The sequence below is a fragment of the Lemur catta genome, chromosome 2 (genome assembly GCF_020740605.2).
Source record: "Lemur catta isolate mLemCat1 chromosome 2, mLemCat1.pri, whole genome shotgun sequence".
Taxonomy (NCBI): Eukaryota; Metazoa; Chordata; class Mammalia; order Primates; family Lemuridae; genus Lemur; species Lemur catta.
This window is the reverse complement of record NC_059129.1, coordinates 10165178-10177910: the sequence shown is the minus strand read 5'-3', so window position 1 is coordinate 10177910 and position 12733 is coordinate 10165178. Positions and strand designations below refer to the sequence as shown.

Genomic DNA, 12733 nt, shown 5'->3' with positions numbered 1-12733 from the left:
AGGGAAGTAAAATCATAGCACTGTAATGCTTAGAGCAGCCTCCCAGATTGCAGAAGGCTTGAAGCCAGTTTTTCCCTTGTTTACAAAATATATTTTTCCCTAATGCACAGGGTGTATTTTTATTCTCGCATACTTTAACCAAAGCCCTTTATTTTGCCTTAGAGTCTTGTTCATTTCATTATTGGTCCCTCAAGTTACTGTGATAAAAAGGATCTCCAAGAATTGGCTTGGTTTGATTGCCCTGGAAGTTCTTGAGTGCACTGATGTTCATAAAAGTATTATAAAAGATAGGTGAGGCTGGGGCACCTTAAATTATCCTTAAGGCTTTAATTTGGTTTTTTAAGACTGAGAACTAGTGCTTGTTTCCACGACTTCTTCAGGGAAGGGAGTGCTCACCTCAAGTTGATATTGCCTTATCTAGTTTATACTTTCCATCTTGATTGCCAAAAGATTTATCAGGTAAGCTGCTTCTGTGCCTTCAAGAAAAGGCTGCTTTTTAAAGAGACCTTAAAGGGCTTCCACCGAGCATCCCCTGCTTGGCACACTTGCCCTGCGGGCGCTGCAGGAGCTGTCCACGTGCTGAGCTGCTCTAGCCTGTGTCTGCTCTGGTTACTTTAAAGTACATTTCCCTCTGGCTTAATAATTGTTTATCATTATGATCAAAAGTAATTTGTTGAGGTAAAAAAAAATCAATCAACCCCTGGAAGTCTATTTAAGCAGCTTGCCTCCTCCGCGGTAGGGTATTGTATTAGTGTCCTGTGGCCGCTATAACAAATTACTGCAAGCGTGGTGGCTTAAAACACCAGGTGTTTTATGGGAATACGTTTATGGGAATAAAGGTTCCAAATCAAGTTTGCAGCAGAGCCAGCTCCCTCCAGAGTCTCTGGGGAAGAATCTGCCTCTTGTCTCCTCTAGCTGCTGGTGGCTGCTGGCACTCCTTGACCTGCGGCCACATCGCTCCAGTCTCTGCCCCCATGATCACATTGCCACCGCCGCCTCTGTGTGTGTGTCCTTTCCCTCTCTGCCTGTCTCTCGTAAGGATACCTGTGATGGCATCAAGGGCCACTTACATAATGCAGGATAATCTCCTCATCTCAGGGTCTTTAATTTAGCAACATCTGCCAACAGCCTTTTTCCAAGTAAGAAGCAACATTCACAGGTTCCAGGGAGTAGAATGTGGGGCATATCTTTTTGGAGGCCCCACTCAGCCCACTGTAGGCACATTAGTAGTAAAGCCAGCATTCTTAGTTATTCCTAGCCTTGCATTGGTCCTGGCCAGGAACAAGTGGCCAATAGTTATTTCCAAGACTATTTAGCATTTAATTTGTATTTTCAAGGGTTAGCAGTGTATTCTAAGAAATTTAGATTACTGCTAAATAGCTTATCCATTTAATACCTTCCACTGTGCATTGACCATAATTTCTGAGGGCAGCCCTTACCAGGTAGGTGACAGTGTCCCCATTTTAAAGCTGAGATCTGTCTGGGGTCCCAGGAGTAGCAGAGGCAGGGATAACCCAGGTGTGTCCTTGACTGAGTGTGTGTTCTTCCTGCGCAGCACACAGTCTTTAAAAGGGACAACGCTACAGTTGGTTGCATATATTTAAAGAGACAATATTAGTATCTTGAAAGATTTCCTTTTCTCTCAGTGTTTGGCTGAAGCAGTGATTCTCAGAAATGTTGACTTTGACCATTGGATTGTGTGAGGCTAGTTTCCTTTGACACTTTACAGTCTGTTTTACAGGTTGCCTTTGTATAATGCTTAGTTTAACATTTTTATTTGATGTAATTTGATACGGTTCATTTGATGGTGACTGTTTAAATGAGCTGCTGGTTTTCTTTTTTCTTTCTTTTTTTTGCCCTTGTTTCTAGCATTGTATGTGCTTAAGAAAGGACACGAGTTGGCTTCAGGACAAATGTTGGGTAACGCTCTATTTGTCAAAACAGCAAGCGGCTAGATCGAAAACTGTATCCCCCCACCTGAGTGAAATTAAAATAACTGATGCCACAGTCACTCCTTTGTAGCCAGTGGTTACCCTTATTTTACACAGGAGCTTCAGTGAGCAAAATAAATGAGCTTATTTTGTGAGAGATGTCTACATGCTTCCTAGCCTGGATGATAAAATTAGTTTTTTATAGCACATAAATATGTATAATGATGAGCCCTTGTATACAAGGTTCTTATGAAGCTTTTACTGCTGTGCCCTGAAGGAAATACCAAAACCATTTGCAAGTACAATAGAGCTGGTAGTTGTTAAAGGTTTCAGTTTTCCATTGCCACTTGGGGTGAGCTACAAATTAATTCATTGCTCAAATTGTGTTGAGATTAGATTTTACTCAACATTTCTGCATCTCGGTCTTCAGTGGTATGAGAGGGGTACAAATTTACCTGGAAATCTCTTTTTTGACATGAAGTGGAAGTGTAGTCTTGATGGAAGCAGAAAGGAGATGGATAAATGCACATTTTTACTTGGGGAGTAAAATACTAGGTTTTTAGGAGGAAGGGTAAAGAGTTTGGGGCTTGAGGTTTTTCCTTTTTTTTTTTTTTTTTTTGAGACAGAGTCTTGCTCTGTCGCCTGGGCTAGAGTGCTGTGACATCAGCCTAGCTCACAGCAACCTCAAACTCCTGGGCTCAAGTGATCCTCTAGCCTCAGCCTCCCGAGTAGCTGGGATTACAGGTGTGCGCCACCATGCCTGGCTAATTTTTCCTTATCTTTAGTAGAGATGGGGGTCTCTCTCGCTCTTGCTCAGGCTGGTCTCAAACTCCTGACCTCAGGCAATCCTCCCACCTTAGCCTCCCAGAGTGCTAGGATTACAGGTGTGAGCCACCATGCCCGGCCGGTTTTTCCTTTTGCTATGGAGAGAGACCAGAATAAACACCGTTCTTCTTTATTGAGACATGTCTTGACATTAGAAGTCTTTCTAGGTCATTCAGGCCTGTGTGTATGTGTAAAAATCTGACATTACATGAAACAAGCCCTAGTACCCGTACATGTCTGAGGGCTCTCTTAACCCTGAGATATGATGGTTCACTGGTTTTCTTAGATGGTGATCACAGTGTGCAGCAGCAGGTGTAGCTGGAAAGCCTGATGCCCAGGTAGCAGCTTGTTTTGATGCAGGAAGGTTGTCCTTTTGATCTCTGGCCACATGGCTCTCTTCACTGCCTGTTGTTCCTTCCCATTGCCTTGAAAATTCACTCTACCCAAAGCTCTTTCTCAGACAGCAACCTGATTTCTTGTATCTGGGCTCTGTGTTATTACATGAAGCTATAATTTAATCAGCCCTTAGAGTATTATAAAAAAAAATGTTTCTGGGATCTTGTATCCTGAGCTCTTAGCTTCACCCATATACCCCAGGGGCCCTGCTAGTGATTTAGGATGAAAATCCTTGTCCCTCCCTGCTCCTGCTAGAGGACTCCAGTGGCACCATGTCACATAGAGGCTTTGGAAACAGCTCAGGTTAACAGCCAGGTGGAGAGGGGTACCCAGCAGAGAGCAAGCAGGGCCTGCTTGTGTAGGGCTAGGAATGGGAAGCTTAGGGTCTGAGTCCTGTCTCTGCCCACATGGTGGCCAAGGGCAAGTCACTGAACTTGAAAAAACATGGTTCCTCATTCCTTGTATAGGGGGACCCATAACTTCCCTGCCTTTCCTCTAGACCTGAGAGGGATCAAATGAAGCTGAACAGGCAATAATATTGTTATTTTAGTCAGGACTTTTGTACTTTAAAAAAAAATTTTTTTCTGGTTAAACAAAACCCACTTACAATTCTTCATCTGAAAAGGAAAAAAACTGTCATCTTAGTGAATTTCTTAACTTGTCTGTGTTCTGCATCTATTTCATTTATTAATTGATATCAGTGTTCCTCATTTACTGTTTGAGATTATACTAGTTATATAATTATTTTTTTCTAAGAGACAAGGGCTCTCTCTTTCGCCCAGGCTGGAGTGCAGTGACACAATCATAGCTCACTGCAACCTTGAACTCCTGAGCTCAAGTGATTGTCCCACCTCACCCTCCCAAGTAGCTGGGACTACAGGTGTGTATCACTACATCCAGCTATTTTTTTTTTTTTAATTTTTTGTAGAGATGAGGTCTCACTAAGTTGCCCAGGCTGATCTCAAACTCCTTACCTCAAGTGATCCGCTCACCTCGATATCCCAAAGGGCTGGGATTACAGGTGTCAGCCACCATGCCCAGCACTAGTTATATAATTTTATAACTTTAAAAAGATACCAAGTCGTGGTGGCATGCACCTATAACCCCAGCTACTTGGGAGGCTGAGATAGGAGAATTGCTTGAGGCCAGGAGTTTAAGTCCAGTCTGGGCAACATAGCAAGACTCCATCTCAATTTGGAAAAAAAAAATACAATAAGAAATTTTTAAAAGACATTAAACTAGTGGTCAGCATCATGTAGATGGCCTTTAGTCGTCTGTCAGGTAGACCTGTGGTGGTTTACTCGCAGCCTTCCTTGGTGGGTGGGACTCTTGTCTGTGTGCACTCCACTGCACTGCTCTCGATTCAACACTAGGCCTGACTTTTTTGCTGACTACTTAAAGTAGCTATCAGCCCACCTCTCTGATTCACTTTCTTCTTCTGCCATCAGTTATAGTACTGGAAAGCCTACTGCTTTGGGAGCAAAATTAAATATTTTTTTTTCATTTTTGAATAAAACCAGTGATTTCCTATATAGATTTAAAACGCAGAATTTTAAAGAACTGTAATGATCTTCTCAGTTCCCAGAGGTTGGAACCCCCATGCAGAGCATTCCTGAGTCACCTTTAGGACAGCTTGCATGCATTTCTGAACATCACATTTTGTTTTCTTGAGCATAGCTGCATAAAATGGGTTAAAATCGGCATTATTTTGCAATTGTTTTATATACACTAGACAACTAGGGAATAGTTCATATAAGCCGTAGCCCAGGGCAAGCTATTGTGTCATCAAAGAATAACCTTTGATCTTAGTGCACTTGTACTTAGAGCAGCGTAGTATGTTGTGTGCTTGCCAGAATCTGTGCCTGAAGCTTCTTGGTTAAGGTTGGAGAATTTTGATAAGGTTAGAGGTGTCTGATTCTTTGTTTTGTGTGCTTTACTCTTCCAAGTGTTTGCCAGTCTTCAGTGCTGCATTGGTGGCTAAAGCTTAATTTGTGGCCAGTTCACAGAAACAGGTTGGACTTTTGCTAATGAGCTGCCAAGAGAATAGTTTGAGTAATCTCTTCTTTTTCTTCTTCTTAAAAATGAGAATGGCAGCTGTCAGCAGTAATTTCCTCCAGTTTATCACTTGCAGAGAACCTAGTGGCTTGCCACAGCTTGATGGTATGGTGTCAGCCTGGTAGAAGGCTCTTGGATTTCAAGGTAGTCCTTGGTATTTGTTTTAATAGTTCTGTGTTTTTCTAAGTCAAAATCATTTAATGTAAACAAATCATTAAGACAAATACTTTTTGGAGAAGTTGGGACAAATCATTATTACCTGGCTGATTACTGAATCATCTTTAATGGCAATTAACAACACAACATTGAACATACTGTTTTCCTGTTAACTCAGTGATTTTCAGTCCAGAGTTTCTGAGTCAGTAGGTCTTGGATCGGGCCCAGGAAATTGCATTTCTAGCAAGTTCCCAGGTGATGCTGATGCAGCTGGTAGAGAACCACATGTGGGCTTAAGGTTCCGTGCTCCTGAGTTGTGTATCTGAAATGAAATTCTTCAGTGACTAGCAACCCTTAGACAGTCTAGGATACAGTGTCATATGTCCCTGGTCACAAAAAAGTTTGGAGGGTGGCTTTTCATGAGTGCTGTACAGCACATGGGTAACAGAGATGGGATGGTTCTTTGGCTACTAAGGCATTGTGTAGCCTATGCTGTGTAGCCTATTAAGAGACTGAGCTGAAGTTACCCAGTGTGCTGAGCAAAAAGACCCTAGAGTATGCTATGCTTTACCCTTGAATCTTCCCAGACTTGTTTAGCAGCCAGGATGACCAGCATTGCCAGTAGCATACTCTTAGAATGTTTAAAAAAAAATGACAAATCGCACAAAGGATAAAATTTGTTTTATGGCATCTAGAATTGAACTTGAAACTTACACAGTTTCTTGGGATAGAATTCTCGTGGAAAATTGGCCACTGTATCAAATGGGATTTTCAATTTTTATCTTTGATAGAGTTAATGTCAATCCTTTTAGAGAATAAGTGGGAAAATAGTGTTTCATCAGAAAGCTTTAAGAAATGTGGCCGGACTCCTGCACGCAGTCTTGAACGTCTTACCACGTTATAGCCATCTCAAATTTTCACTAAAATTGAAAGAACGTTTCACCCAAGTGTTAGTCCAAGTGTCTTTTTGATATCTGCAGATGAAAGTCCTTCTGGGAGAGATTGTTCTTCAATACAATGCACAGTGATGGAACATCCTTTTATGTGTTTATCGGCATTTCTGCTTGCCTAGTGCATTTCCTCTTTTGTTAAGATGAAAACTGTCAAGTTAGATGCTCCATGTGTGAAGTATTTTATCAGATCATTCCAGGGAGTCAGTGCAGGCCCTTTGGCAGCCAGTTTGGATGAGGCATGCGTGCAATGAAATGTTTTAATTTTACTTCAAAAGGGCAGGGATGTTACCAGAATGGTTTCCAAACAGCATGGCATAAGGAGGGTGGGAGGCCGTCGGGAGAGTTTACTTTGGTTCAGTTCCTCAGACGCTCAGCTAAAGCTTTAGAGTTGGTTTCACAATTGTCTGGCTCTTTCCAGAGCTGCAGTCTACCATGTTACACACAGGGTTGGTTTTCGTGTTCCTCCAGGGTTTGGGACTGTCCAGCCCTGTCTAAACCCCAGACATTGAAGGTGGGGGTATAAGGGAAGAGTGAGACGTGCTATTAATAATTCTTTTGGAAGAGATTTCTATTTAAAGTACTGTCAAGTAAGCAAACAAGATAGTGAAGGATTGACTAAATAAAAAAAAATCTTTTGGGTATTTTAGCTGAAAATGAATTTTTACTTATTTTAATCAGATATAATATTTAGAATCAGATGAAATATTAGAGAACAAATAGCCTATCTATTGCGTGACAAAAAATAATTTTCAAGAAAAAGTTTTAAAACATCTGCATGGTAAAAGAAATTGGGGAAGCCACTGTTTTCTTTCTAAGTATAATTGTTTCTTGTATTTATAGGACAATAGGTTTTCTAAATTTGTTATCAAGGTCCCATGACTTTAGAAATAAAACAAAATTTTGAAAGAAAGAAAGAAATTACAGATTCAAACTTGTGATTTTACTGTATATCCCTCTCCCTCACAACCAGGTAAGATGGTGCACAAGACATACAAGATTAATTCAAATGGCATTTTCAGTTGGCTTTTTCTAAGAAAGTCTCTAGTTATTCCCCCTGGGCTTCTCAGTTCCAGTAGCCTTTAAAGGTTAAAAAATAATAGTAAAAGGAATTTTAAAAAGCAAAGCTCAGTTTCTCCAAAGCCATTGGTTTTTTTTTTTTTTTGGGGGGGGGGTGGTATTTTTATTCTTGGTTTAATGACATATTTTACAAAGATATAATCATAGTATAAAATTTTATGCTTTTTAAACACTTAAAATTGTATCACAAGTTATTCATGTTTTGAAGTTTTCACAGTTATTTTGATTGTTTAATATTATGTTGAAATTTTGAGCTGTAATTTACTGACTCCCACATGTTCTCGAATCTTGAAGTTAATTTTGATTACTGGTATATTTCACAGGACAGCCATGAACATACTTTTGGTTCAGTTTTTGTTCTTAAAGTTAGGGTAAAATTTTTAATTATTTTTATGGTGCTTGTTATGATTCATTAACTTTTAAGTTTTTAAAAATTTTGTTTTTAGAATTGGGAGACTACCTCTAAATTTACTGAATGAAGAATTGAAAATTATATGCAGCATGACAGTATTGAGCATCCTAACCCAGGAATAACTTTTCAGGTTCTGGCAGCCAGTCGTAATGATGGCTGGGGAACCTGCCATGCTAGGTGCTTTATGTATCTTATTGTTTTCTGGCATTGCAGGTAGTATTGATTAAACTGGGTAAAATAGCTAACAAAACCAGAATAGTATGCTTGAGCCTAAATTAGTGAACTAAAAATAAATTTGGTTTCTTAGCTGTAGCATTTGGTTTATTAAATTGTAGGCCAGACAACAAATTCTCAAACCACAGAGTACCATGACTTCATTTTTTTCTGACATTAACAGAACAGTGTTGTTCATGCTGATGGTTCCATTTGTAAACTAGCTCATGCCCTGCTTGGCTTTTGAATGGCTGGTAATAATGTGCCTTAATTGCGGGTCAGTGAAGCCAAACTAATTGCTTGGTGGGCACTTGGATTGCCTTTTTAATTTGCTGTATAATGTAGTCTCTACCAGAAATGCACAATGTATTGTTATCTAAGTAAAACTCATTAAAATCATCTTACAAACAGCAGAATGCGTGATATTTTGTCCATAATCTTGCAAATAAAAGAAAATTGAATGGCATTACAGAGAGTTGTAATTTACAAGTGCTCTTTTAAAAGTGCCTTTGTATCCATTTTGGAAGATACACATAAAATGACTGCTATGGTTTATGTTCGTGTGATAGTTTTGTTTTTTTTTTTTTAACCAAGGATTATTTTGCTTTGTGCTTTTATTATATTTTAGATGATAATAACGATATGGGCTTTTGAGATAGTCACTTATTTCAGACTGTGTAGTTTGCCCAAAGAGATTAGCATTCATCCAGTGACTTTGCATTTCATTAAAAACGAAGAAACCTGTGCTGTCTTTCTCAGCTCACTGCCACCAGTCATAAGGATTACTTTTATAATTTGTGGGAACACTTGTTCATAGATTGGTAAAATGGTTAATATTTGTTTACTTTCAGTTTCCTTGGACTAACTTAACAAGGCAGCTCTGCACAAGGCTCTTTTGAGTCTTTGATTACTAATTTCATTCATTTAGCTAATATTTATTGAGCAGCTACTGAGTGCCAGGAACTGTTGTAGGTGTTAGGGATACCAGTTTGTTTGTTTGTTTTTCTACTTAGGATAAATATTTGGCCCAAGAGAAAAACCTCTGAGATGAATTTCAGAGCTTTAGAAATGATTTTATAAATAAAGTAATGTAATCAAAGAGTTTCTATTAATACTAAAAAATTTAATAAATGCCTATATAGGCTTTTAAAAGAAATTAATCCATTACCTGTTTCTTTTTGTAGGTTATTTCTTATGAGGGTCATGGATATACCCTATCTAAACTTGGAAGGACCTGACTGTAAGTAAATTTTAATTTTCTTACTGCATCTGTACATTTAAGTGTGTGGTCTGGAAGGGATAACTAGAAAAGTATTACTTAAAAAAGCTTTTTTCACTTAAAAATGGCCAGTGATTTTATGGTTGTTATGAAGACTATGCTTAAGTTAATGGGACCCTTGGGTCTTCATTAGTCGTCTCTTTAAATACATTTTTCAGTATATGCATTAATTAAATTAAAAAAAAATCTTCTCTTTAGGATTTCATTTTCACTCAACTCTTAATTTCATTATTTTCTATAAATATTTATAATAAATTTTAAGATATACTAGCTGCCACTAACTTGGTAAAATTTCTATTTTCCAGTTACTTATGTATATATTTAAATTTAGTAGGTTGATATATATATTTTTTTCATTTAAAAACCTTGGAAGGCCAATCTATTTGGGAGGCAATTGCTTCTTTTATTCTTCTGTTTAATGTTCTGTTTTGTTGCTTTTTTTCTATCCTTGGTTTATTTGCCTTAATACATGTCATGGCATGTAGAAATGGGTGAACTGTACTTGGTGATGATAATTGTTGCAGTGATAGTTTGAGGATATACTGTTGGCTTGCCCTCCATATTAGACTTACATTTCACTCTGTAATTCTCACAAGAATTCTGTAAGCTAAATGTTGCCATTCCTAATTTATAGCGGAGAGTGGTTAAGTCTCTTGCTTTTAGAGTTCCACAGTTAAGTGGTGGGCGTGGGATTAGAACACAAGATTGTGACTCAAGATTGCCTCTACTTAAAAACAATTAGTCCATTTAATTTGGACAGCGCTTTTTTTTTAACTAAATAAACATGTAGAAAGATTAAAAGGAGAAAGTTAAATGTTTAGTGAAACTTCTTGAACAGAGTAGCCTTTTTTTTTTCCTTTTGAATAATTTGCACAGGAACTTCATGAAAAGAGATGTTTCTGCATAGAATTGCTAGGGCTCAAATTGTTGTGAGTTCTATGCTGTTGTCCCCAACCCTCTGGCCACACAGCTCCTCCTAGCCATACCCACCCGCATCCTTGGAAAAATTGTCTTCCATGAAATTTAGGAAAGGGAGGAGTACAGCAGGAGGCGAGTGAAGCTTCATCTGTATTTACAGCTGCTCTCCATCGCTCGTTGGCATCACTGCCTGAGCTCTGCCCTGGGCCCCCCACTCTACCAGTAGAAAAATTATCTTCTTGAAAGCAATCCCTAGTGCCAAAAAGGTTGGGGACCACTGCAATCAGAACCTGAGGTCTAGATTACGATGCCAGAATCCTACCAATCCTGAGAAGCTTAGGAATTGTTAGTTTTCATCAGAGAATCATTGGTTTACTTGATTACTTTTCAACTATCAACATTACACCAAAAATGTGTCTTGTAGTGCAACCTAAACGTGACCATGTTCTCCATGTGACATTCCCCAAAGAATGGAAAACCAGCGACCTTTACCAGCTTTTCAGTGCCTTTGGTGAGTAAATCATAAGTATAGATTACTTTTCAGGGTTTTGCTATTCTTTTGGTACAAGTGGTCAGAGGTAGATAGCTTCACTTTGAGCATAAAAGAATGTTAATATTTCAATCCTGTTGCCTTAGAGGTAAAATTAAAAAAAATGTTAATATTCAAGGTTTTAATTTCACTCATGGAATTTTTTTGGTTTAGGATTCTATCTTTGTGTTAATATGATCTGAGGAACTTTTTAACAGCACCTCACAGTGAAATGCTTTTAATTCATGGAAAGCAAGATGCCATTACTATGACTGCCCTTACTACTGATCAGGGAAAATAAGCCTAGGCTGAGAAGAAGTCATTTTTAAGATTAAATTCAGAGAAAATGTCTGTTTCGTAAGGATAGGTGGTCCTTGTTTGAGATCGAATAATCAAAGCAACAAACAGATGTTTGAGCATCAGGGCACACGAGTAGGTTAATTTGAGTAGTCTTCTGATGAGAGGTTTTAAAGACCATTCTGATGGGAAGCCTGCAGCAGTGCCTCTTTATTTTAACAAATGAAGTATTTAAGCTATCCTCTTTGGAAATTCTTGGATTAAGTGAAGGCAACAAAACCTAAATGTCCAATAGTAAGAATGTTTAGTAAATGTTGATGTACTTCCTCAAGGGTCTAGTATGTAGCCATTTAAAAAATATTTGAAGAGTTATTAAGAGATGGTAAAGTGTTTATATTTTAACATTTGAAGTAAAAAGCAGATATGAAGCTGGCTTCCTATCTAACACTATTTTTAAAAGATTATAGAGATTAGACTGAAAGTATCATGCTATTACCACTGAATGTTTTAGATAGGATTATTTTCTTTCTTCATGCTTTTCTGTATTTTATCAAATAAGCATGTTTTACTTTTTATAAGAAAAAGCTTAACATAGTTTTTTAGAAAAGTATGGGAAAGCAGGTATATTTCTGGAAAGTTATCCTAATCCTTCTGAAATTCTAGTCCTGCTTTTTAACTGCTAAATGAAGATACAGAAATGCAGTTGAATTTCAAGGCTCATTTCTTTTGAAAGCTTTTGTTGTTTTTTGTCTTATAAATTCTTATCCCTGTGCAGTCAGACTTATTGGCTAAATTAAGTAAAATTCTTTGAGTAGAATTTTTTTCAGTTTAATTTTAAAAAATTAGGTGTGTAACCTTGGGCAGTACCCTTTCTGTATCTTTGTTTCCTCATCAGAGACGATGGTAATGATAATAATAATTATTATTAGTATTACTTTATTGGCATGTTAATAGGATTAAATGAGCTAACCCATGGAGGGCATTTAGAACAGCATGTGGCATATAGTAACTACTCAGTAAATGTTAGCTAGTATTATTTATCTAAAAGGTAACACATGCACTCAGGGTGGAGAGGTAACCAAATAAGAATAAGTGATTTGTAATTGGGAAAGTCGGTATGTTGCCTTACTATGCAGCTGAAAGCATGAGTTTTTTTTTTTCTCTTTGGTGGTAAAACAAAGTAATTTTCAAAAATTTCCAGCCTTTCAGTAGGAATGAAAACTTTTTTTTATTGGTAAGTTCTAGGGATATTTGCTCATTTCGTAAAATCCAGTGTTTTGTTCTCTGGCTCCTTCTGTTCTTTGTCCCCCAGGATATCCTACTGCCTGTTCTCTTTACCTGGCTTTGATATCAACATTGGATTTTTCTTATTACTGGTTACATTTATTGACTCATTTCCATGTTTCCCATTTTTAATTTTCAAAGTTGGTATCTCTAAAAAGAAATAGTTGTGGGGTTTTTTGTTGTGTTTTGTTTGGTTTTTTTGAGACAGAGTTTCACTCTGTCACCCAGGTTGGAGTACAGTGGTGTGTCATAGCTCACTGTTGCCTTGAACTCCTGAACTCAAGTGATCCTGCCACCTCAGCCTCCTGAATAGCTGGGACTACAGGCATTCACCACCTCGATGGGCTATTTTTAAAATTTCTTGCAGAGATGTTGCCCAGGCTGGTCTCAAACTCCCAGCCTCAAGTG

General features: G+C 38.1%; 1 protein-coding gene across 1 annotated transcript in view; it reads left to right on the top strand.

Annotated features, from left to right (window-relative positions):
- Nucleotides 1–12733, top strand: part of PARN (poly(A)-specific ribonuclease) — a 127143-nt gene that overhangs the window by 40437 nt on the left and 73973 nt on the right. Inside the window, exons 19-20 of the mRNA XM_045542636.1 lie at nt 9203–9258; nt 10640–10726. Of these exons, the coding sequence (XP_045398592.1) occupies nt 9203–9258; nt 10640–10726 (143 nt within the window). The remainder of the gene's footprint in view (nt 1–9202; nt 9259–10639; nt 10727–12733) is intronic.